The sequence below is a fragment of the Lepidochelys kempii genome, chromosome 5 (assembly GCF_965140265.1).
Source record: "Lepidochelys kempii isolate rLepKem1 chromosome 5, rLepKem1.hap2, whole genome shotgun sequence".
NCBI lineage: Eukaryota > Metazoa > Chordata > Testudines > Cheloniidae > Lepidochelys > Lepidochelys kempii.
In genome coordinates, this window is record NC_133260.1 from 10,055,872 (window position 1) to 10,080,549 (window position 24,678).

A 24,678-nucleotide genomic window follows, 5' to 3' on the forward strand; every position below is an offset into this window, starting at 1 on the left:
AGTACTGCAACCCCCCTACAATAACCTTGCGACCCTTCCACAACTCCTTTTTGGGTTAGGACCCCTCCAATTACAACACAGTGAAATTCAGATTTAAATAGCTAAATCATGAAATTTACGATTTTTAAAATCCTATGACCGTGAAATTGACCAAAATGGACTGTGAATTTGGTAGAGCACTAATTATGTTACAGTGGTAGTGTAGGTAAATGTTGGCTTTTTGATACCTTGATTTACAGTGGAGGTTATCTGTTGCCTTAGTTCTATGCAAGACTTTAGGGGGTATATATGCAATAAAGAGAATGTTAAAAGGGACTTATATTCCATATTTGTCATCATCAACAGTAGTTTTCTATCAACACAGTAGTCTGTTGAGAGTTCTCCATAATGCAGAGAGAGTCAGAATTTTATTTTTAATGGACAAAACTTTTTCATGTTTTAATATAACCAATGTTATCCAAAGAATTTTTTAAAGTAGAATAAAGTTCACTGCATCATTAAAGGAAAAGATTTTTTTTTTTTTTTTTAAATGAAGTCACTGGACTTGCAGGATCCAAGAGGTTTGTGTTCTAATGCCACTTCTGCTGCAGGCTTCTTCTGTAACACCAGAGAATTTGCTCAATTTCTTTTCAGTAGGGCTGGTCAAAAAAGCACAGTTCTGTTTCACAAAAAAAAAATCAAGGTTTCAGAACTTTTTTCTTCCATATCAGCAAGAAAAAGACCTTTTGAAATATGATGTGGGGAAAAAAAAGACCCTTACCACAGAATAGCTGGTAGCCAAATGGTCTGAATTAGGCAAAGCAGGGACTTGAACTCTAGGTCTCCAACATCCCAAGTGAATTCCCTCTGACTGGGCTATATAAAGTCAGATTCTGGTTTCAAGAACCTATGGGTTTCTGGTGCAAGGTTTTTGGGTATTTTTGTCATTGACTGAAACAATCAAGAAATATAATTGGCAGTCGTACCAAATTTCAAAAGTCTTGGTCCTTTTCTCATCTGTATCGTTTAGGTTCTGACATACCACTTACTTTAATCTCATTCATCTCTGTCAGGAGTTCACTGTTGCTTGACTTAATAGTATTCATTCTCTCCTTGGACATTCTCTTGTGAGCTTCCTGACATTGCTTTTATCAAACTGAATCTTCCAGTGTTCTTTGCCAGTTAGGATATAGCATTCTTGCTCCTTATTAATACCTTGGCATCTACATCTTTCATAAGATGCACTGTCCTGGGGTTTCTCCCTCCTTGCTTCCTCTTGCAATAAAATACTAGAACTGAAACAGTACCCGCAACCTATTTAATGAATACTTTAAAAGAAAAGCACATCAGTTCCATCATTTAAAATGCTGCTTTGTTGGGAAGGGAAATACAGTGCTTACAACTATTGGTTAAGCAAAAAAAAAAAAAAAAAAAACTACGGTAGCAGGGCATATTAAAGTCATCCTGTTTTCTCAGCACAGCAAGGTATTCACCAGTTCTGTAAGATGGACCGGACCAGGGGGATGAGGTGGATGAGGCTTTCTTCCGGCAGCTCACGGAAGCTACTAGATCGCATGCCCTGATTCTCATGGGTGACTTTAATTTTCCTGATATCTGCTGGGAGAGCAATACAGCAGTGCATAGACAATCCAGGAAGTTTTTGGAAAGCGTAGGGGACAATTTCCTGGCGCAAGTGCTAGAGGAGCCAACTAGGGGGGGTGCTTTTCTTGACCTGCTGCTCACAAACCGGGTAGAATTAGTGGGGGAAGCAAAAGTGGATGGGAATCTGGGAGGCAGTGACCATGAGTTGGTTGAGTTCAGGATCCTGACGCAGGGAACAAAGGTAAGCAGCAGGATACGGACCCTGGACTTCAGGAAAGCAGACTTCGACTCCCTCAGGGAACGGATGGCCAGGATCCCCTGGGGGACTAACTTGAAGGGGAAAGGAGTCCAGGAGAGCTGGCTGTATTTCAAGGAATCCCTGTTGAGGTTACAGGGACAAACCATCCCGATGAGTCGAAAGAATAGTAAATATGGCAGGCGACCAACTTGGCTTAATGGTGAAATCCTAGCGGATCTTAAACATAAAAAAGAAGCTTACAAGAAGTGGAAGGTTGGACATATGACCAGGGAAGAGTATAAAAATATTGCTCGGGCATGTAGGAATGTTATCAGGAGGGCCAAATCGCACCTGGAGCTGCAGCTAGCCAGAGATGTCAAGAGTAACAAGAAGGGTTTCTTCAGGTATGTTGGCAACAAGAAGAAAGCCAAGGAATGTGTGGGCCCCTTACTGAATGAGGGAGGCAACCTAGTGACAGAGGATGTGGAAAAAGCTAATGTACTCAATGCTTTTTTTGCCTCTGTTTTCACTAACAAGGTCAGCTCCCAGACTGCTGCGCTGGGCATCACAAAATGCGGAAGAGATGGCCAGCCCTCTGTGGAGATAGAGGCGGTTAGGGACTATTTAGAAAAGCTGGACGTGCACAAGTCCATGGGGCCGGACGAGTTGCATCCGAGAGTGCTGAAGGAATTGGCGGCTGTGATTGCAGAGCCACTGGCCATTATCTTTGAAAACTCGTGGCGAACCGGGGAAGTCCCGGATGACTGGAAAAAGGCTAATGTAGTGCCAATCTTTAAAAAAGGGAAGAAGGAAGATCCTGGGAACTACAGGCCAGTCAGCCTCACCTCAGTCCCTGGAAAAATCATGGAGCAGGTCCTCAAAGAATCAATCCTGAAGCACTTGCATGAGAGGAAAGTGATCAGGAACAGCCAGCATGGATTCACCAAGGGAAGGTCATGCCTGACTAATCTAATCGCCTTTTATGATGAGATTACTGGTTCTGTGGATGAAGGGAAAGCAGTGGATGTATTGTTTCTTGACTTTAGCAAAGATTTTGACACGGTCTCCCATAGTATTCTTGTCAGCAAGTTAAGGAAGTATGGGCTGGATGAATGCACCATAAGGTGGGTAGAAAGCTGGCTAAATTGTCGGGCTCAACGGGTAGTGATCAATGGCTCCATGTCTAGTTGGCAGCCGGTATCAAGTGGAGTGCCCCAGGGGTCGGTCCTGGGGCCGGTTTTATTCAATATCTTCATAAATGATCTGGAGGATGGTGTGGATTGCACTCTCAGCAAATTTGCGGATGATACTAAACTGGGAGGAGTGGTAGATACGCTGGAGGGGAGGGATAGGATACAGAAGGACCTAGACCAATTGGAAGATTGGGCCAAAAGGAATCTGATGAGGTTCAATAAGGATAAGTGCAGGGTCCTGCACTTAGGACGGAAGAACCCAATGCACAGCTACAGACTAGGGACCGAATGGCTAGGCAGCAGTTCTGCGGAAAAGGACCTAGGGGTGACAGTGGACGAGAAGCTGGATATGAGTCAGCAGTGTGCCCTTGTTGCCAAGAAGGCCAATGGCATTTTGGGATGTATAAGTAGGGGCATAGCGAGCAGATCGAGGGACGTGATCGTTCCCCTGTATTCGACATTGGTGAGGCCTCATCTGGAGTACTGTGTCCAGTTTTGGGCCCCACACTTCAAGAAGGATGTGGATAAATTGGAGAGAGTCCAGCGAAGGGCAACAAAAATGATTAGGGGACTGGAACACATGAGTTATGAGGAGAGGCTGAGGGAGCTGGGATTGTTTAGCCTGCAGAAGAGAAGAATGAGGGGGGATTTTATAGCTGCTTTCAACTACCTGAAAGGGGGTTCCAAAGAGGATGGCTCTAGACTGTTCTCAATGGTAGCAGATGACAGAACGAGGAGTAATGGTCTCAAGTTGCAGTGGGGGAGGTTTAGATTGGATATTAGGAAAAACTTTTTCACTAAGAGGGTGGTGAAACACTGGAATGCGTTACCTAGGGAGGTGGTAGAATCTCCTTCCTTAGAGGTTTTTAAGGTCAGGCTTGACAAAGCCCTGGCTGGGATGATTTAACTGGGAATTGGTCCTGCTTTGAGCAGGGGGTTGGACTAGATGACCTTCTGGGGTCCCTTCCAACCCTGATATTCTATGATTCTATGATTCTATGGTCTGGATTCACTCTTGATATTCTCAAAAGAATAACTAAAGTTCCTTTGTTAGATTGAATTTATTTGTTCAATTTTGTTGCTACTTCTTTATTAATCACATTTTTCTTACATGGTTTTTTTTTTTTTTTTCATCCTTGTATGTCAGCATTCAGGTTTTCAAACAAATTTCTATAGGTTCAAAACACTTTACTGCTTAGAAGCCAAGAGAACCATTCCTTCTCATGGATTTTAATGCTTATAGTTTGAATTCACTACTAAATTTTGTGCGAGAATTCCATTTCATAAAAGGATCCCATCATCTTTAAGAAAAATTTAAACCTACTTCCTCTCTTCAAGGCAGAAATTGGCTTCATGACCTACCAAAAAATCTATAGTTTTATCCAAAGCTACAGTGACATTGATTTTTGGAGAGATTCTATACTCTGGGTGTGTTGACTTCATTTTTACTTTAAGGGAAAAATAATTATACACTGTTAGCTAAAAGTTTATGAAAAATCAGGTAGGATCAGAAACATTATCGTGGTACCCTGTAGAATGTGTGTAAATCACTGCTAGATTTAAGACAAGATTGTTGTTGTGGAAATACCTGTATTACAATTACTAAACATGCAGTGGCCGGTGTGACATCAGTTATGAGAGTTTTTTAATACTAATAAAAAAGGAACTAGCTGTTTTACCTTTCTTAGGTTGAGAGAAAAGTTCGTTCAGAGTCATTTAACAAGATAATACTGTACCTCACTGTAAGAGAATTAAATAGATGTTTTCAGGGGTTTTTTTTGTTTTTTTTTACAGCTTTAAACAAAAAATCCATATATATTTCAAGAAACTCAAATTAGCTAAAGATCCGTTTTGGACTGACCTGTAAAATTAAATTACCTTTGGTGTCTGAGTAAAGTCAATAGCCATTTCAGCCATAATTTCACTCTCATGGAAGATTGAGGTGAAGATTTAAAAACATTTTGTTTATCTAACAAATCCCCTCTGCCTCTTAATGTGGATGGAAGTTCACAGCCAGCATTTTCTCATTTCGTACTGAAGTACTCAGATTCTGCTGTTCTCAGTTTTACAATGGCTATACTTTTAATGATGGGCTAGTGATCCATCAGGGCTGCATTCAGACAGGAAAAACATGCTCATCTGCTGGGTTGGCTGAAGTAATGAAGTAAACTCAGCAAGGAAATAATGTTTAGGTTAACCCTCTTTTAAACTTGAAGAGGAGAAAGAATATTTTTTGTAATTATTTTGGTGGTGAAACTATAATGAAATGTGTGTGGGTTAAGGAAAGTAGAAGGTATTTTTTTTAAAAAGCTGATGCTCATTATCCTGAAGCAAGAAACACTTACTGAAGAGGGTTGTCTGCTTTAATTATTGTAATGAAGAATTCAGTTGCTATAGTGATCCAGAACATTGAAGTATTTCAGTAGACACAACTGTAATACTGGTTTCAGAGTAGCAGCTGTGTTAGTCTGTATCCACAAAAAGAAAAGGAATACTTGTGGCACCTTAGAGACTAACAAATTTATTTGAGCATAAGCTTTCGTGAGCTACAGCTCACTTCATCGGATGCATTCAGTGGAAAAACCTCTCCAGTGCATCATCAAGGATCTACAATCTATCCTGAAGGACGACACATCACTCTCACAGATCTTGGGAGACAGGCCAGTCCTTGCTTACAGACAGCCCCCCAACCTGAAGCAAATACTCTCCAGCAACCACACACCACACAACAAAAACACTAACCCAGGAACCTATCCTTGCAACAAAGCCCATTGCCAACTGTGTTCACATATCTATTCAGGGGAGACCATAATAGGGCCTCATCACATCAGCCACACTATCAGAGGCTCCTTCACCTGCACATCTACCAATGTGATATATGCCATCATGTGCCTGCAATGCCCCTCTGCCACGTACATTGGCCAAACTGGACAGTCTCTACGTAAAAGAATAAATGGACACAAATCAGACGTCAAGAATTATAACATTCAAAAACCAGTCGGAGAACACTTCAATCTCTTTGGTCACTCGATTACAGACCTAAAAGTCGTAATTCTTCAACAAAAAAACTTCAAAAACAGACTCCAACGAGAGACTGCTGAATTGGAATTAATTTGCAAACTGGATACAATTAACTTAGTCTTGAATAAAGACTGGGAGTGGATGTGTCATTACACAAAGTAAAATTACCCCCCCCCACACACACACACACACACACGTGCGCACACACACACTCACACTGTTCCTCAGATGTTCTTATCAACTGCTGGAAATGGCCCACCTTGATTATCACTACAAAAGGTTTCCCCCCACCCCCGCTCTCCTGCTGGTAATAGCTCACCTTACCTGATCACCCTCATTACAGTGTGTATGGTAACATCCATTGTTTCATATGCTCTGTGTATATAAATCTCCCCACTGTATTTTCCACTGAATGCATCCGATGAAGTGAGCTGTAGCTCACGAAAGCTCATGCTCAAATAAATTTGTTAGTCTCTAAGGTGCCACAAGTCCTCCTTTTCTTTTTAACTGTAATACTGTTAATATCAATGGGTGTAGATTGCTCCAACAATACTATGTCTATATAGATAGAGATGGTGGGGACTAGAAGACAAAGGAACATGTTTATCTTTAGACATCTGAAATTACTCTACTTTTATCTAAAGCTAATGGAGGTGACCCTATGGCTATATTACAGCTCTTCATTTCCAGTGAACAATACATTGAGGGTGCAGGGACTCTGAAGCTCACTGATGGAAGGAAAGATTTTGTTATGCAAGCATGTTTGTGACCAGAGAGATGTCTGAGAAGTTAAGACACCATGCTGCCAGATGGCTATGGGTTCAAGTCTAACCTGCAAACTTTGCATATGACCTGACAAAGAATACATTCTCAGTATATGTGGGAGGAGTTGGGATTGTGTACATGACCACAGTAATCCACTTGGTATTCAGTGCATGTGTGTAAGGTATCAGCAATCTCATATCTCTTATTTATTACTGGTTTGTGGGTGAGGACTTCACCAAAAATCCTTCTTTAGCTCCCCACCGCCAGCTTGAGAATACTCTATTCTATTTAAAAAAAAAAAAGAAAAAGAATTAGATCTTTTAAAACACCTCTTAATATAAAAGTTTCTTTCTTCAGCCCTGATGTTATGTTCATCATTATGGCACAGTATAAAAATCAATTTAAAACAGAATACAAACAAACTCTGAGCTGCCATTTTTTTTACAGATTGAGTTTCCTTTCATTCTTGTACTTCACCTTCACCTTTCTATGAATAAACAAAGCACGTACTAAGAAGGTGCATTTGCTATATTCCCTGTAGGTGTATGCAGATGAATTGTGAGCACAGTGTCCCTTTTTTTCCTGTTCGTGCAAATCAGGATGTGACACAGTCGGTTGACAAGGAGCTGCATGAAAGCAGATTCCATGGAATGAAATCAGTCTTTGATTTTACTACGGTAATAGTGAAATAACAGAATATTTTTGAAAAAAAAAAAGTTAATTAATGTAAGCAGACTTTTTTCAGAAAATACTTATTTTGAGATTAACATTTGATTGTCACAAGAAATGGCCTTTAATTGAAAAACCAGGGGTTCAAAATTATGACTCTCTCAACCATTGCTAGCACCATATACATGGTATTTTCCTTGTCACTGGCAAAAGCATAAAGAATTAAGAGGAAAATATCAGCAAGCTGAGGTTTGGACAGGAAGGCAAGTTCTTTATAAATTGAGGATGCTTTCTCCAAAGAATCATCTTTTTTTCCTGAAGCATGTGCTATATCTCAAGGAACTAGCTGGCAGAATGTAAGTTTATAATCAACCTTCAAATCTAACTGAAAGCAAATTGCCCAGATATCACTTGAGTCCGATAGCTGTGAAATATGTGAATAGGGAAGAAAAAATGGAAATAGCAGCATGTCATGTACAGCTTTCTGTAAAATAAGTATAGATTACACCTGTTTGACATGGTTTATGGCACAGGACGGAGCAAGTGGAGCAGGCCTTCCTGCCTATCTCATCTGTGAAGATGCTTTTGCATTCTTTATTCAGAGAGCAAGATATAGTGCCAAATTGTGACTTTCGCTGTTTGCCAAGATAGGAAAACTAACTGAAGAATTATCAGGTGCTATGGGTCTTGAACCCTGGCCTGGCTGAGTGAGAGCCTTGTCCTCTGTACCACTGCACTGCAAAGTCAGATGAGGGAACTGTAGCTAAACACCCCACTACCAGAGGCTACACCCAGAGACTCAGCTGAGTCAGGTGACTAGCAGCAGACTACTGATTGGACACCACTAGATATAAAGCTTCCTGTTCCTGTCCCACCTCTTCTCTGAGCAACTAGTTGGTAGGTCTGCTGGTGATCAGACCTCTGAGATCAATTTTCTGCCTCTTTGCCTGGTTCCCACTTGTCGCTCCTGTTATCACTCTTTTTGACTGACTGCAGCTTGACCCTTGGCATGACTTCTTACTCCAATTCTGTCTTAATCTTTGATGTGTCTCCTGATTCCTACCCTGGCACTGACCCTTGGTGTGGCTCCTGACTCTGACCTTCGGCTTGACTTCCGATTGCGGCCCTGACTCCATTTTTGACTGACCATTAGGTCACACCACCCCATTAGCGGCCCTGACACCAAATACAGAACTATATGGACTTGATTTTTCAAGCACCAACTCCTCTCAGTGACTTCAGCTGGGGATGTGAATGTACAGTACTTCTGAAAGTCAGGCCCTGTCTTTTTATTTATTTTCAATAACCATCTTTTTCAGGTTCAGATCTCTCTGCATGCAAACTGATGCTAACTTAATTGGACAGTTTTATGTTTAATATCAAACAATTAAATTTTACATATTTTGTTGGTAGCACTTCAAAAAGTTAAATGAGATCTTTCCAAGTCAAAATTTCCCCAATTTTCCAACTTTAAAAATATTCTTGTTTCCATATATGTATTAGTACATGCCAGGGCTGTGAACCTCCTCCGGCTCAGGGAAAAAAACTGTTTTGCTGCCCCTCAAATTTGTGCAGGACTAAAACTAAACTTAGTGAATAGAAACACCTAGCCGACGGAAACGTAAATCAATGAAACTGGACTAGTGCCCCTCCCCACCCCCAGCAAAAAACAAAACAAAAACAAACATGCAGCCTTGGGAGCACTCCTAGTCTTGACTACAACTAGCAGGAAGTCTCAGCATTTGATGATAGCAAATGCTTCAGCATGTGACAAATGGCTCTGGAGATCATAGCTGAAGACTAGCAGCCTTAATCTTTCTTGCCTCTGGTCTCCCCATCTTCTCCTCCTGTCACTACTTACAAAGGAAACAGTCACAGCGACTAGCACCTGCTTCGTGCTTCCCCATCCCTCTGCATGGAACTCACTCGCAATGCGCCACCCCTAGTTGCCCACAGAATGTCACACAATTAAAACTAGAATGAGAAGGAAAGGCAGGTTTCCGCAGTGCTGCACACACCCCACCCCCCCAGCCTCGGGCAAGGGAATCCCTTTTTTCTGAATCTTCCCGTTTGGTTTTTTTGGTCTGTTTCTGCTAAATCTGAAGATTTCCAGAATAGGGACTGCCTTAAAATCTATGTATGTTCCGCTGCCATTGTATAACTAGTAATCATAATATAAATGCCTATTATGTTTCCCTGCCAACACAGCTTGCTTTCAGTAAAATGCAGCTGCTACAGTAATTGCTAATTGTGGGGTGTTTTTTTTTCAAAAAGAGACAATTCTATATTTTTTTTAATAATGATTGAAATCTGCAACCAATTGCAAAGCCAATATCTCAAAAGGTGGAGCATCATTCTCCAGATATAAGGAGCATACACCATTGTCACACTTAGAAAAATAGTTTTTAAAAAAGCCTCCCATTTTGAACAGAACAGCCAGATGGCTTGTATCTGTCCTTCATAGCAAATGTGACCTTTAAATTAGAAAACATCAGGGATCAATGATTCATCGAGACACACAGAACTCAGCAAGCATTAAAGAATACAGTACTCAAATTGACTGAGCTCTGCTTCAACTGTCCACTGATTACAGTAGATGTCACTATTGTTTCATTTATAGGCCAGGATATGTTAGAAAAGTCCCCCTGCCCCCAGCAAGCAGTTGTTAACTACAGTATGGGTAGTTAAGTATGTGCAGAAAGGCAGTGATATTCAAGTGGAGCAATTTTCTTGCTGGAGAATATAATAATGCTTGGCACTTATAAAGCACTTTGCATGTTCAAATCCCTGTGCAAATATTAACTAATCCGCACAGCACTTCTTTGAGATGAGTAGGAGAGTTTGTCAGAAAACAGGGAAAGGGGGAGGCTTTGTTTTTTTCATTGATATTTCACAGGTTGAAATTTTCTGCGTCTATAATATGCCCCCGTTTTACAGACAGGAAAATGGAGGTCGGTGAAGGGATTTGCTTAAGGTTACAGAATTTATCACTGGCAGAACTGGTAGCCTGATCCAGTGCCCATTGAAGTCAATGGGAGTCCTTTGGTTCAGGAAAGAGGAACTTATTAATAATCCTTCACTCTTGTACTTTGAGATCCTCGGTAAGAGGCAGTATAAAGTACTTCAGCAATAACTAATTCTCTTAGTACATCTGTGAGGCAATTAGGTCTTACACACATTGGATAAATAGATAAGCTCTAGAGATTCTCTGCTCTAATCACTAGACAGCGCTTCATACCAATGAAGCAACATATGTGAGGCATCTGATTTGCATTTGGGATGTTCCAATAAGTCAGTACCATGCCACAAGTCAGCTCTAGTATAGCTTAAGAGATGGCTGATCTGTTGTGATTGGTAGGGAACATTACTACATTAAAGCTGTCTGTTCTTCACTAACTTCCACTAATTAACAATCCAGTAGTAGGAATCAGGAATCTGGAAGTAATGTTTGTTCTTGTTTTTGCTGGGGTGCCCAGATGTGCAACTGCATGACACAGGCACCTGAACAACACGAGAGGCCAGGATGCTCATAAACATACTGGAACTCTGGTAAGCATGCAAAGTTTGCCAGGCATTCCTACCAACCATCCAGGACCGACACATTCTTGTCATGTCAGACAACACCACCACAGTCCTCTACGTAAGCAAGGGGAGACAAGATCCTGAGCCATGTGTGTGAAAGCTACATACCTTTGGGAATGGTGCATCACATGCTATATTCTTCTGACAACAGCCTACCTACCGAGCACCCAGAACGTGATTGCTGATGCTCTCAGCAGAAACTTTGCCATTGACCACAAATGGGAGTTGCATGACTCTGTAATCACGAACATCTTTGGCTGATGGGAAACCCCTGTGAGGGATCTTTTCACATCCCACAACAATACCAAATGCACCCGTTGTTGTTCAAGGGGAGGGACTGGAACTCAATCATAAGGGGACGTCCTAGTCCTCGATTGGTCGGACCAGACAAATTATGCCTCCCCCCCACCCCCCACTTCCAGCCCTCCTACTATGAATAATCCACAAGATCAGATGGGAGAAAGCAACAACCATCCTGATCGCCCCTTTCTGGCCTTGCCAATATTGGTTCCCACTTCTCTGCATGTCAAAGAACCTGCCACTCAGGCTTTGGATGCTCCCGGAGCTACTGACCCAAACAATAGCAGACTTTTACCCTAACCCGCGCACACTCCACCTGGCGGTTTGGTTTTTGGTGGACACTCCACTAGCACAGGAATGCTCTCTGGAAGTGTGAGATGTTCTCTCAAGCATCAGAAAGGAGTCCACAAGATGTTCGTATGTAGCCAAATGGACACTTTTCATTGCCAGGGCTACCTGGCAGAACCTTGTCCCTGAAGCAGTGGGCGTCCCACGACTCTTGGAATATTTTCTTTATCTGAAGGACTTGGGACTGGCCCTCAGTTCCATTAAGGTGCATGCAGCTGCCATTAGCGCTTTTCACCTGCCGGTGGACGGCCATTAACTGAATGGTTCTGGAAGGGCCTTCTATGAAAATACCTTCCCATTCAACCTATTCCCCTCCCCCCTTATGGGACCTCAACCTTGTCCTGACCTTGTTGACGTCTGCCCCCTTTGAACTTATGGCCCCATGGTCACTCTCTCCTTTCCATGAAAGTCTCTTTCCTCATCACCATTAAATTGGCTAGGAGGGTTGGCGAACTGGAAACCATGATTGCTAGCCCACCTTTCATCACTTTCCATAAAGATAAGGTCTCTCTGACTTCCCCCCCAAGTTCCTGCCCAAGGCGGTTTCCCAATTCCACCTCAATCAACACATGCTTTTACTACCTACCTTCTTCCTCATGCCTCGAATGAGGAAAGAAGGCTTCACTCATTAGATGTTTGAAGGGCATTGGCTTTTTATCTTAAGAGGACAAAACCCTTTTGGAAATCTCCTCAGCTTTTTGTTGCCATAGCGGAGAGAATGATAGGGCAAGCCATTTCCAGCCAAAGAATCTCCCAGTGTGGTCTCAGGGTGCATTACACGTTGCTATCAGTAATTGGGACAATCCCCACTTGAAGGGATTCGGGCCTATTCCACCAGAGTGCAAGCATCCGCTATGGCCACACTCCACAATTTGCCCCTCGCAGACATATGCAAGGTAGCCACGTGGAATTCACTGCACACCTCTTCCACACGCTATGTTGTAGTCCATGATTTGATGCTTCGTTTGGAGCAGCAGTCCTCCATTCCACAGTCTCCTCCTACATAGGTACTGTTTGCTAATCACCCTCAGTGAAATACAATAGGGACCATCACTCAAAAAAGAAAACAATGTTACTTACCTGTAACTGAAGCTTCTTCGAGAGGTGTGGTCCCTCTCTGTATTCCAGACCCAGCCTGCTTCCCCTCTGCTGTAGATTCAACAGCTGTGTTGTAGAGAAGGAACAGGAGGTGCCGGCAGCACGCTGTGCCCTTTATTGCCTTGGGTGAGACCACAAAGTGGCACAGGGCACATGTGAGGACTGCCACACAGTACTGTTTTCAAAAACTCTGCCTCCTGGCACATGCACATAACCCCTCAGTGAAATACAGATATGGACCACACATCTCAAAGAACCAGTTATAGGTAAGCAACCTATTTGATTTTTCCATCCATCTCTGTAAAAACTGCAGCTGTAGAGGAAACCTTACAGAAAACTCTAGATGCTTTCATAGAAAGTGTAGTCTATTCCATATGGTAGGATTTTTGCCCAAAGACAAAAGATGTGGTCCTCTCCAGAACACCACCTCGGTAAATCTCTCCACGTGAATGCAAGAAACATGTGAATAGGTGAAAGAATTAACTATTTTGACATATTTCAGAGTAACAGCCGTGTTAGTCTGTATTCGCAAAAAGAAAAGGAGTACTTGTGGCACCTTAGAGTCTCTAAGGTGCCACAAGTACTCCTTTTATTTTGACATAATACTGTAGAGCAGAGATAACCAGACAATGCCCATGTTCAGGGAACTGTGAAGTGTGGTAGGAGTCAAGGCAGAAACTTAAGACTAGATTCTCCATCTTGAACACTGAATGCTGACTGTCATTAACAACTTTAGATGCAAAACGGAAAAAATCCCTGCACAAAGCATTATTGTTTCTGTATAGCATTTGATATCAAATGCCTTTCTTTAAGTCCTAGCAATGGTGCTCCTGGTATGTATGTACATGTGTACTATACGGCTTAATCAAAAGACACACTGCTTTTTCATCTAGAGCAGTGGTTCCCAAACTTGTTCCGCCGCTCGTGCAGGGAAAGCTCCAGGCGGGGCAGGCCAGTTTGTTTACCTGCCGTGTCCACAGGTTCGGCCGATCGCGGCTCCCAGTGGCTGCGGTTTGCTGCTCCAGGCCAATGTGAGCCGCTGGAAGCGGCAGCAAGTACATCCTTCAGCCCACGCTGCTTCCAGCAGCTCCCCTTGGCCTGGAGCAGCGAACCGTGGCCACTGGGAGCCGCGATCGGCCGAACCTGCAGACGCGGCAGATAAACAAACCGCCCACCCCGCCAGGGGCTTTCCCTGCACAAGCAGCAGAACAAATTTGGGAACCACTGATCTAGAGCAGTGGTTTTCAACCTGTGGTCTGTGGACCATTGGGGTCTGAAGACTATGTCTTAAGATTTCCAAAGGGGTCTGCACCTCCATTTGAAATTTTGTAGGGGTCTGCAAATGAAAAACCCATTGAAAACCACTGATCTAGAGGATGTTACTCAGTTGTAGGCACACAGGTGTCTTAAAAATGTCACTAGCTGACTTTGCAATGAGTAATTCTGTATTCCAGTGATCAAATTATTAAGTAGCTAATCGTAGTCAACACCTGCAGTGGTACTTAACCTTGCTGGAGGCACAGGTAGCAGTCAGCTTTCACAATGACTGACTTACAATTAGTCTGTGAAATAACTATCAGAGCGTTTAAGGAAAAAGCTTGCATATGTACTATTCAGTGAAAATGTGAACATTGGTATCTTTTCTCATTTAACTATGTGGAGCATTCAAGCAGCTTTGGATAAGCATTAAATAGTGATAACATATTGCCCTAAAGAGCTAACTCAAGTTTTGCAAAACATCTTGAAAATTTGAGGCTTGAAGTCGCCCCCCAGGTTACTAATTCACTTCAAGCACAGGTTTTTAACAGTGAGTGTGATTAACCATTGGCACAAACTGTCAAGTCAAGTGGTGGATTCTCTATCTCTTGAGGTCTTGAAATCAACCTGGATCTCTTTCCTAAAGGTATGCTTTAGTCAAACACAAGTTATTAGGCTGAATATAGGAATAACTGGGTGAAATGTAATGGCCTGTAATGTACGGGAGTTCAGACGAGATTATTTGTTGGTCCCTTCTGGTGTAAAAATCTATTAATCCTTTATTTGGGGAAGACAGTGGCTATGGCACACCACTGGAAGTCAAATCTGTGGCAATGGGAAATACTCAATTCTTGCCCAAAATTTTGATGGCGTGGGCAAGAACTATGCATTGGATTTGTTATTTTCTCTGTATTCCCTAGATTGTTCCTATTTCTCATAGAGCAAAACAAATTACACATTTAAACTAGCACACGTCATTTTGTATTCGATTGCATCAAATTAACTTTCCACAAAGATGAAGAAAGGAGTCCCAGGTGGCAGAACTTTTATGATCAGCACTTGTGGGACGGTATTCAGACCAGCCCCCGCCCCCACCCCCCCCACCCCCAAAAAAGTAAAATTAAAATGTTACATTTGAACACTATTTTCAGACACACACACACACTTGAGGTAGCCCACTGTCCTAGTGGTACTGATCTGCACGGCCACGCAAGCGGCTGAAATTCAGTACATAGAGAACATGTTGAGTACATTGAGAGCACTGCACTAGCTCTGGCTTTGTGAACTTTTATATGACATTCAAGGTTAGGGCTTTGCAAGTTAAAGCCACCAACAGTTTGGAACCTTTTTACTGAGCAAGCGCTTCCCTCCCTGTGTGATGCTGCCCCAAAATGAGATCAATGGCAGTTTCTCATCTGGAGAACATTTAATGCCTGCAAGAAGGAGCTGGTAACAGATCATACTGCATGAGGGTTGTTTGGCTTTGGAACTAGTTTTCCCTTCTTTGTCCCCCAGAGCTCAGATTTGTTAACCTACTGAGCAAGCTACAAAGCCAATCTTTTATCTCAGGCTTTTGGCGAATATTTATGTGCAGTCAATCCTTTATATTGTTTGTTAATAAACGGCTAGCCGTCCTATGCTGCCTTAGAGATTTTTTTTTTAATGAATCTGGAGAAAATAATTACATTTCTAGCCTACACCTCAGCTCAGGCTAGCAGTGCTGCAGAGGTTAGCTCTTTGGGGAACAGAGAGAGATGTGTGTCGCTCATGTGCAACTTCTCTGACTGGTTTAAGGATCAGTGCTGCCTGCTTTAAAAGGGAGTCCAGTCAAACCAGAATAAGTTCAATGTCGACCCTCAAATTGGTAATAGATAAGACTTTTTTCTTTAACAATAGCATTGTAAATGATTTTCGCTGATAATTACCTATATATTTTTAAGCTTACTAAGAAAAAGGAATCCTAGCCAAATAACATACTTTAATGGCTTAGTATGTATAAGCATAATGAATCAAGAAATAAACTGTTACATGACTATGGAACCAGCAGGACGTGTGAAATGTCTTCTCACTTCTTTTGTAAAACACACTTGAAATTCAGTTATACAATACTCTGTTTACTTCTATCCACATTCAAATCATTTGAACTGCAGGTAAAATATTCCCAATTGCAATAACTCAGACATCATTTCTATAGTTGACCCAGAATTTCCAACTAAGTGTGGCTTAGACCATGTTAAAACAAATATTGTATGAAAGCTTTCTCTGTCGGACAAAGCAGAAAGAGGCTTTGTTTGACGCTTTATCTGCAGTCTCTCCAATTGCTGTGGAACCTGTTTGGTGCAGCAGTAATGGAATATCGAAGAGCTTTGGCACATATCAGTTAAAACAAATCTTTGTCCAGAATTGCAATGCTTCATAGCCCTGTGCTGGGTCACTGGCTCAGAGAAGATTTTAAGGGGAGTATCACCTACTAAATCTCCAATTCCAACTCCTGTGGCATTTTTGTTTCTTGGATGTTTCCCAACCATTTACTGATCAAGTCTAACCCAGTTTTGTCTGCTATCTGTTGAGATCACATAGCAAAGTGGCTTTAGGATTATATTGCAATTTTCCTTTTACTTTCTTCGGTAGCCAGCTGAGCTCACAGTTCAGGTGGGCCTGCAATAAACAGAACAAAGATATGATATTGTTTTGCCCTTTATTCATTTCCTTCATGCATTGAATTTAAATAGTGAGCAGCTTCTTCTGTTTGTCTCCATGTCTTCATCCATGCTATCCCTTGCTCACAAAAGGGCCTTCCTTATTTCATCCTCATGGTCTGTCTCCTCCCCACAGTCAAGTTGCTTATGAAGACTATAAGAAACATACTGCCATTGCCATGCTTGAGGGTAACTGAAGTCTAGCTTTCTTGTCATAATCATATGTATTTATTAACGTAACTATTGTTCTCTTTCCCCCTATTATTGTCTGTTTTGGGGATGAGAATTGTGCCTCTTCTGTATTTGGAAAATTCCTAGCACACACTGGGTGCTACCAAAAATAATTTTATTATTAATGTACTGAAGGTACAATACAATTAAATAGTGGGAAGACTTTAAGCCCTTTTTGTTTTGTATTTGTATAGTGCCTGGCACCATGGGATCCTGGTCCTTGGCTTGGGCTGTAGATGCCTCAATAATACAATAACTTGAAGCCTTAAAAGACAGTCAGTCAATTTTTTATCCAACCTTTTAATCTTTGTCCAAGCTTCTCATTCTAGAACATATAAATCACGATAGGCAATATTTATATGGAATTAGGTTTAATTTGATTCAATAGAAAAGCTGAATTTTTAAACATACCTCTCTGGAATCTAGGCAAAGAAATCCAACCAGATTTATCCTGTACATTTTGAACAGAGGATGTTCCTTTCTCTTGCTGAGTGACAGCCAACCAGTAACAACTTTAAAAGCATACAGAGGAATGTTGGTGTACTTCAAATTCCAAAAATGAGGTTGTATATAAGTTGCACAAGCTTAACGTCTTTGTTTTTAATGTCTCTGCAGTAGGCACTCTATTCATAGAATCATAGAATATCAGGGTTGGAAGGGACCTCAGGAGGTCATCTAGTCCAACCCCCTGCTCAAAGCAGGACCAATCCCCAATTAAATCATCCCAGCCAGGGCTTTGTCAAGCCTGACCTTAAAAACTTCTAAGGAAGGAGATTCCACAACCTCCCTTGGTAACGCATTCCAGTGTTTCACCACCTTCCTAGTGAAAAAGGCTTTTCTAATATCCAACCTAAATCTCCCCCACTGCAACTTGAGACCATTACTCCTTGTTCTGTCATCTGCTACCACTGAGAACAGTCTAGAGCCATCCTCTTTGGAACCCCCTTTCAGGTAGTTGAAAGCAGCTATCAAATCCCCCCTCATTATTCTCTTCCGCACACTAAACAATCCCAGTTCCCTCAGCCTCTCCTCATAACTCATGTGTTCCAGTCCCCTAATCATTTTTGTTGACCTCCACTGGACGCTTTCCAATTTTTCCACATCCTTCTTGTAGTGTGGGGCCCAAAACTGGACACAGTACTCCAGATGAGGCCTCACCAGTGTCAAATAGAGGAACGATCACATCCCTCGATCTGCTGACAATGCCCGTACTTATACATCCCAAAATGCCATTGGCCTTCTTGGCAACAAGGGCACACAGTTGACTCTTATCCAGCTTCTCGTCCACTGTAACCCCAGGTCCTTTTCTGCAGAACTGCTGCCGAGCCATTCGGTCCCTAGTCTGTAGCGGTGCATTGGATTCTTCCATCCTAAGTGCAGGACTCTGCACTTGTCCTTGTTGAACCTCATCAGATTTCTTTTGGCCTAATCCTCCAATTTGTCTAGGTCCCTCTGTATCCTATCCCTACCCTCCAGCGTATCTACCTCTCCTCTCACTTTAGTGTCATCTGCAAACTTGCTGAGGGTGCAATCCACACCATCCTCCAGATCATTTATGAAGATATTGAACAAAACCTGCCCCAGGACCGACCCTTGGGGCACTCCACTTGATACCGGCTGCCAACTAGACATGGAGCCATTGATCACTACCCGTTGAGCCCGACAATCTAGCCAACTTTCTATCCGCCTTATAGTCCATTCATCCAGCCCATAACTTCTTTAACTTGCTGGCAAGAATACTGTGGGAGACCGTGTCAAAATCTTTGCTAAAGTCAAGGAACAACACGTCCACTGCTTTCCCCTCATCCACAGAGCCAGTTATTTCGTCATAGAAGGCAATTAGATTAGTCAGGCATGACTTGCCCTTGGTGAATCCATGCTGACTGTTCCTGATCACTTTCCTCTCCTCTAAGTGCTTCAGAATTAATTCCTTGAGGACCTGCTCCATGATTTTTCCAGGGACTGAGGTGAGGCTGACTGGCCTGTAGTTCCCCGGATCCTCCTTCTTCCCTTTTTTAAAGATGGGCACTACATTAGCCCTTTTCCAGTCTGTTTCAGATATGAAACACACAAATTAAAGTATTTATGATTTCCCAAATCATCTGATCTGAAACTCCCAAATCTCTTTCCAGTACTACCTGTTCTTTGAGAAATTATGGGTTACTTTGCTACTGAGAGATTAGAAGTAACACCTTTGTATTAGTTTTGTTATAAGAGCCATACGTCAATGTTCATTAATCTTGCTTCTGGTACTACTGCATCTCAAGAAATAATTTGTCATTTTATGATATTCCTTCTCACCTAGGTTGTAGCAGTCATTTTTTTTATTGCAGCACTGAAAATCTGTCATGCAAGGATCTAGTGCTCAGCAACATTTGATCCTACTGTTAATAGCAGTCTAATTTTAATCTAGAATTGGTATATTTGAACAGAAATGTGTGCCGGTCTCCTCTCAAGAAAGGCAATAAATATTTAATCGTCATTACCAGCGTTTGGCTGATACAGCATTTTAACATCAGTAGCTTTAAGGCTCTCAAAGAGGACATTCTTCTACAAGCAGATTAAAAGGTGGATGGAGTAAGTGCTTGATTACAAGAATTGCACAGAGCACAGTTTAGCATTGCAAGGGTTTCATTTTTTCTTAGATAAATGTAGTTAACATGTTTGCTGAAGTGTCCTCACAATATCTCTGCACTGATTCAGGAAGGTACTTAAGCACGTGTATAACTTTAAGCATGACTAGTCTCATTGAAGTCAATTGGGAACTACTTGCTTGTTTAAAGTATCTTTCTGAATAGGGATCCTAGTGGCTTGGTAAAAGTTTGAAACTGTATAATGTAAAAAATAAGAGGCTTATTTAGAAAAAATGTTTGCATTAGGCAAGTAATAGACATATAAATGACCAACTGCTGTAAGGATGTTCTGGTGCCGAGCAATGAGTGAGTGATCTTTGTTTTCAGCTCTTGATTGTGATCAGTATGTGCATGATGGATTGTCAATTGTATAAATATGCCTGGGATGAAGGTGAAACTGTTTTTTCCTCTGATTCTTTTGGTCTTGCTGCCCCTTCATCAATGGGGTGACACTGATGGAAAGACGCAGCATTAAGCTAAAACCATACATTTTGCTCATCTGGTTTTTGCTTTTTTTTCTTGTTTTCTCTGAACAATTTGAACATTTTTTCCCACTCATAGGTTTACTTGTTAGCCTACTTTTTTCTTTCTTTTATATTTCTGAGATCGATTGCTTTTTCTGCTCTCTGACACCCACATTTTCTATCCAGAATTCAGTTGCTAGCGCACTTCAGGAAATTGGGTGGAGGGGGAGGGGAAAAGGATGTATTCATATCTTATAGTGATATATTTTCTGTTCCATCACTAGGGGAAGTACTAAACAGCAACTATTCAATTAATATTTAGTAAATATTTTTTGACTTGGTAACTTGCTCTCAGGAATGTTAAAAGAACTGGCCAAAGAGTTCTCTGAACTTTTGATGTTGATTTTTAACACTTTTTGGAACTTCTTCAGTGTTCCAGAGGATGGAAAACAGCCAACGTGCCAATATTTAAAAAGACGACCAGGGTAATTATAACTGGTTAGCACAAAATCAGTCCTGGGTAAATTCAGGGAAAGACTGATATGGGATAGTCAATAAAGACCTAAAGGATGCAAATCAACATGATTTTAAGTAAAATGGGTCTTATCAAACTTGATGTTGATTTTTGACGAGATTAGAATTTTGTTTGATAAAGGTAACCCTTTTTATGTAATATACTTAAACTTTTGTAAGTCATTGACTTAGTCTTGCCTGGCATTCAGATTGAAAAAAGTAATACTATACAAAATCAATGTAGCCTATGTTAAATGGATTAAAAACTGGTTAGCTGCTAGAGATAAAAAAGTAACTATAAATGGGGTATGTCTAGTGGGTTACCACAGATAATTGTTGGGTCTTTGTTGTTCAGTATTGTTATCAATGATTTGAAAGAAAATATAAAATCATTGCTCATAAAGCTTGCAGAGGAGACACACTTATTGTGGTAAATAGTGATGGGCTCAGATCAGTTATACAGATGACCATATTGGTTTGTACAGAGTGCTTATTTGAACAGTATGCATTTTAATAAAGCCAAATGCAAGGTCATACATCTGCTAACAAAGAATGAAGGTCACACTTACAAATTGCAAAACAGTGTCTTGCAGTGCAGTGATTCTGAAAAGGACTTTGAGGGTAATGGTGGCTAATCAACTGAACATGAGCTCCCAGTATGATGCTGTAGCTAATTGGGCAAACATGATCATGAGTGTATAAGCAGAGAAATATAAAGTAGGAGTAGGGAAGTAATATCTCTCTACTGTGTCCAGTTCTTATGGTCCAGTCTTTAAAAAGGATGTTGATAAATAGGCAAGGATTCAGAAAAAAGCTACAGAAATATTCAGAGTCATGCAAACAAACATATAGGGAGAGACTTGAAAAACTCAGTATATATGTAGCTTATCCAAGAGTAGGTTAACAGATGAGTTGATCACAATCTATAAATACCTGTATGGAAAGAGATTTCTTATGATGGACAGCTCTTTAATCTAGCAGAAAAAGGTGTGATGCGATCCAGTGGTTGAGAGCTGAAGCTGGACAAATTCAGACTAGAAATAAGACAGTCTTTAAATAATGAGGATAGTTAATGACTGAAACAACTTACCTAGGGACAAAGAGGTTTCTCTGTCTCCTGAAGTCTTTAAGTGAAGACGGTGCCTTTCTAAAAAATATACTTATAGCTCAAAAAGTGATTTGCTTGTACAGAAATTCCTTGGGTTCTATGACCTGTGTTTTGCAGGAGGTAAGACTAGTGAGTACAATGATCCATTCTGCTCCTAATATCTATTAATTAGATGTGCAAGTGCTCATATTTGTTACACAACATTCTTTAGGACCACAAAATGAAGCGGTAAATTTGTACCAGCAAAATAAGAGACTGAACCTTAGCCCTTTCAAAATGTACCCTGTAGGCATACATTAGTCAAATTGTTGCAGAGACTAGTCACCCTGTGAAATTGCTACTGGGAATTTTAAACAGCAGGGCTAAGAGTGGTAGTGGTTAGAAGAGACAGTGTATTAGACTCCTTGGTTTTATTCTCAGGTGTACGGACTCACATGATCTTGGATAAGCCACCTGAGGCAATTTTATGCCAGCTGTACAAGGGCCCTGATTTTTCTGAGGTGCTGAGCACTCACAGTTACTGATGAAAGCTACTAGGTGGTCAACACATGAGAAAAATAGGCCAGATATTTAGGTGACTAACTTTAGGGACTTCCTTTGAAGATGTTGGCCTCGAAGTTGTTCACTCTGCACATCTGTGAAATGGTCATTTTAACCCAGCTGTTGTGAGGCTTAATAAATGCCCCCAAAGCACTTTAGGTTCCTTGGCCACCCAATGCTATTGAGAAGCAAGGTACTGTTTGCTAGTGTAGCTAAGCTGTTGCCAGCTGAATTAAAACAAAGGCTTGAATATAGGGAAGACATGTCTGTGCTTGGAAGACACTTCTGCAATTTTGCTATCTTGACAACTGCTGAACAATTCTTAACGAGATGGTCTCCATTTATGAAAAGTTATTGATTTCACCTTTATGAAATGTACATAAGTCAAGCTTTTGCGTGAGGTTGGGAAAAAGATTTTTACCTCGAAAAATGGATTTGGGGACACTGCTATAATAGTCTGCCTATCGCCCACTTCGTCTGTTCTTCCCGAGGTATAAGTTTCAAGGGTTGTTAAGGAAATATTAAAGGACATGGATATATCCTTCCGATAAAGTAATTGACACAGGCAGTATTCTTTTCCAAAACAAAATATCTATGAATTGATGTAAATAATAATCCCTAATACAGTCTAACCTAAAATCCTAAATGAAACACAAAAATCCCTGAGACGCAATCCCTTATTGTGAGTTAAAGAGCATTCAAACTACAATAGTATATAATTTAAATGATGCTAAGCAAAGCGATTTGTTACAAGTGGCCAGTTTGTAACACATTGCTGACAGCAGTTCTTAAATTGCTTTAAAGTTTAAGTAGATATGTTACAATTAATAACAGAATCGTATGCATTCTTATAAACACACACACGCTAACCCTATATACTATTCTACACTATACTAATACTCTAATTAAATGAATAACAGGCTTACTTTATAAATCCTTTTTGTATTCCTTTAAAAACCTGTTGCTGCACAGTTTCTGGTCAATCAACTTTACTCTGCTCCGATTTTCGTCTTTCTCTTTCTCTCTCTCTGCAGCAGCTTTTCTGGCTTCTTTCCATCAGCTTTTTCTCTGGCTCATCTTCCTGGCTTTTGTCTTCTTCCGATCGTCTCTCTCTCTCTCGCTGACTCAGACTCAGACTCCAAAACTGCCTCCTGGCAGCTGGCCTTTTGTGCTACATTGTAGCTACATTTGTATCTCCCTCCGAATATATCTTTCTGTTTTAGAAGCAGTTACCTCACTCACACATGCCCAGTATCAACCATTACTTCAGAGTTCTGATTGACAGCTCTGACCTTTAAAACAAGTTCTGACTGATATGAGTGGGCTCTGATCAGCTAGGTGCTCAGTTAACTGACCTCTCTCACCCCTTACTGCACATGCTCAATAGCTACCAATCTTTCACATGCTCATTGTTTTCATTTACCTCAGAGCTGTGATTATGCCTGTCCCCACACACACACACACACACACACACACTTGGCTTTTTGCCAGGGCACCATTTAGAAATCCTAGGTTATCACTGAGCATGCTCAGGGTCTGCAGTGTTCATCTCAGGGTGGGGTGATTTTTGCTTATTCAGAGTAGAGGTAAGAAAAACGAAGTGGAAACTGGAGAATTTCTCTAGTAATAAAAGCTAGACATTTTGCTGCTTTGTCCTTAATTATAATGCTCTCAGCATTTAGTTTGTGTATAATTTGTAAGTACTGTGCAAACCGTTTTGGCACCATATTTAAAATATGCTGCTGTCAAAACAACAAATCATGTAAGAGTAGCAGTATCTCCAATCCACTGTTTACCTATGAAGGATGTAATCTGAGTTAATCAAATTCTCATCTACCATATGGAGATCAGTTTTCATAGGAGTAATGTGCTCATTCTTACACTGATTCCATATTCTTTACTTAATTGCTTTACAGTTTCAAAAAGACAGTTTATTCTAAATTTAACTTTAGGCAAAAGGAACTTTGCAGGCTTTCAGCAACTCTTAGGACCATCCAAAATATTTCAGCTGCATTTTCACAATAAAACAAAGAGCTTTTGCTCGTCTACATGTAGAGATCAAACTTGATGTGTCTCATAATGAATGCTACGCTTACTCATAGCCACTGTTTATGTAGGTTCTTGTAGTGACACCCATTGCTCTAGCTGAGCACTGAGTAGGCTGCCTGTTTTGAAACTCTGTGTTAATAGATTGGCCATTTCACCAAAATCAGATTTCCAAAACTTTTTTTTAAAAAACTTGATTTCAATTGTTGGGAGAAATTATTTTTGCTTTGGAATTAGATTATTGTAACACCGCCAAACCCTGGCCGTCAGCGTGCAGGATTGAACCAGGGACCTCTGGAGCTTAGTGCATGAGCCTCTACTGCATGAGCTAAAAGCCAAATGGCTGTTACCTAAGGCTGTAGAGCAGACTCATTTTATCTCTGTCTCTAAGT

General features: G+C 41.1%; 1 protein-coding gene across 5 annotated transcripts in view; it reads left to right on the top strand.

Moving 5' to 3' along the window:
• Positions 1-24,678, top strand: part of PIK3C3 (phosphatidylinositol 3-kinase catalytic subunit type 3) — a 137,463-nt gene that overhangs the window by 105,098 nt on the left and 7,687 nt on the right. Inside the window, exon 24 of one of the 5 annotated variants that reach the window (XR_012158836.1) lies at positions 7,340-7,475. The exons of 3 other annotated variants lie outside the window; for them this stretch is intronic. Coding sequence is in view for 1 of the 2 variants with exons in the window: in XM_073343432.1 (XP_073199533.1) it covers positions 17,409-17,477 (69 nt within the window). In the remaining variant the exon portion in view is untranslated. Of the gene's footprint in view, positions 1-7,339; positions 7,476-17,408; positions 17,493-24,678 lie in introns of those variants that run through there. One more of the 5 variants, XM_073343432.1, reaches the window with a different exon arrangement.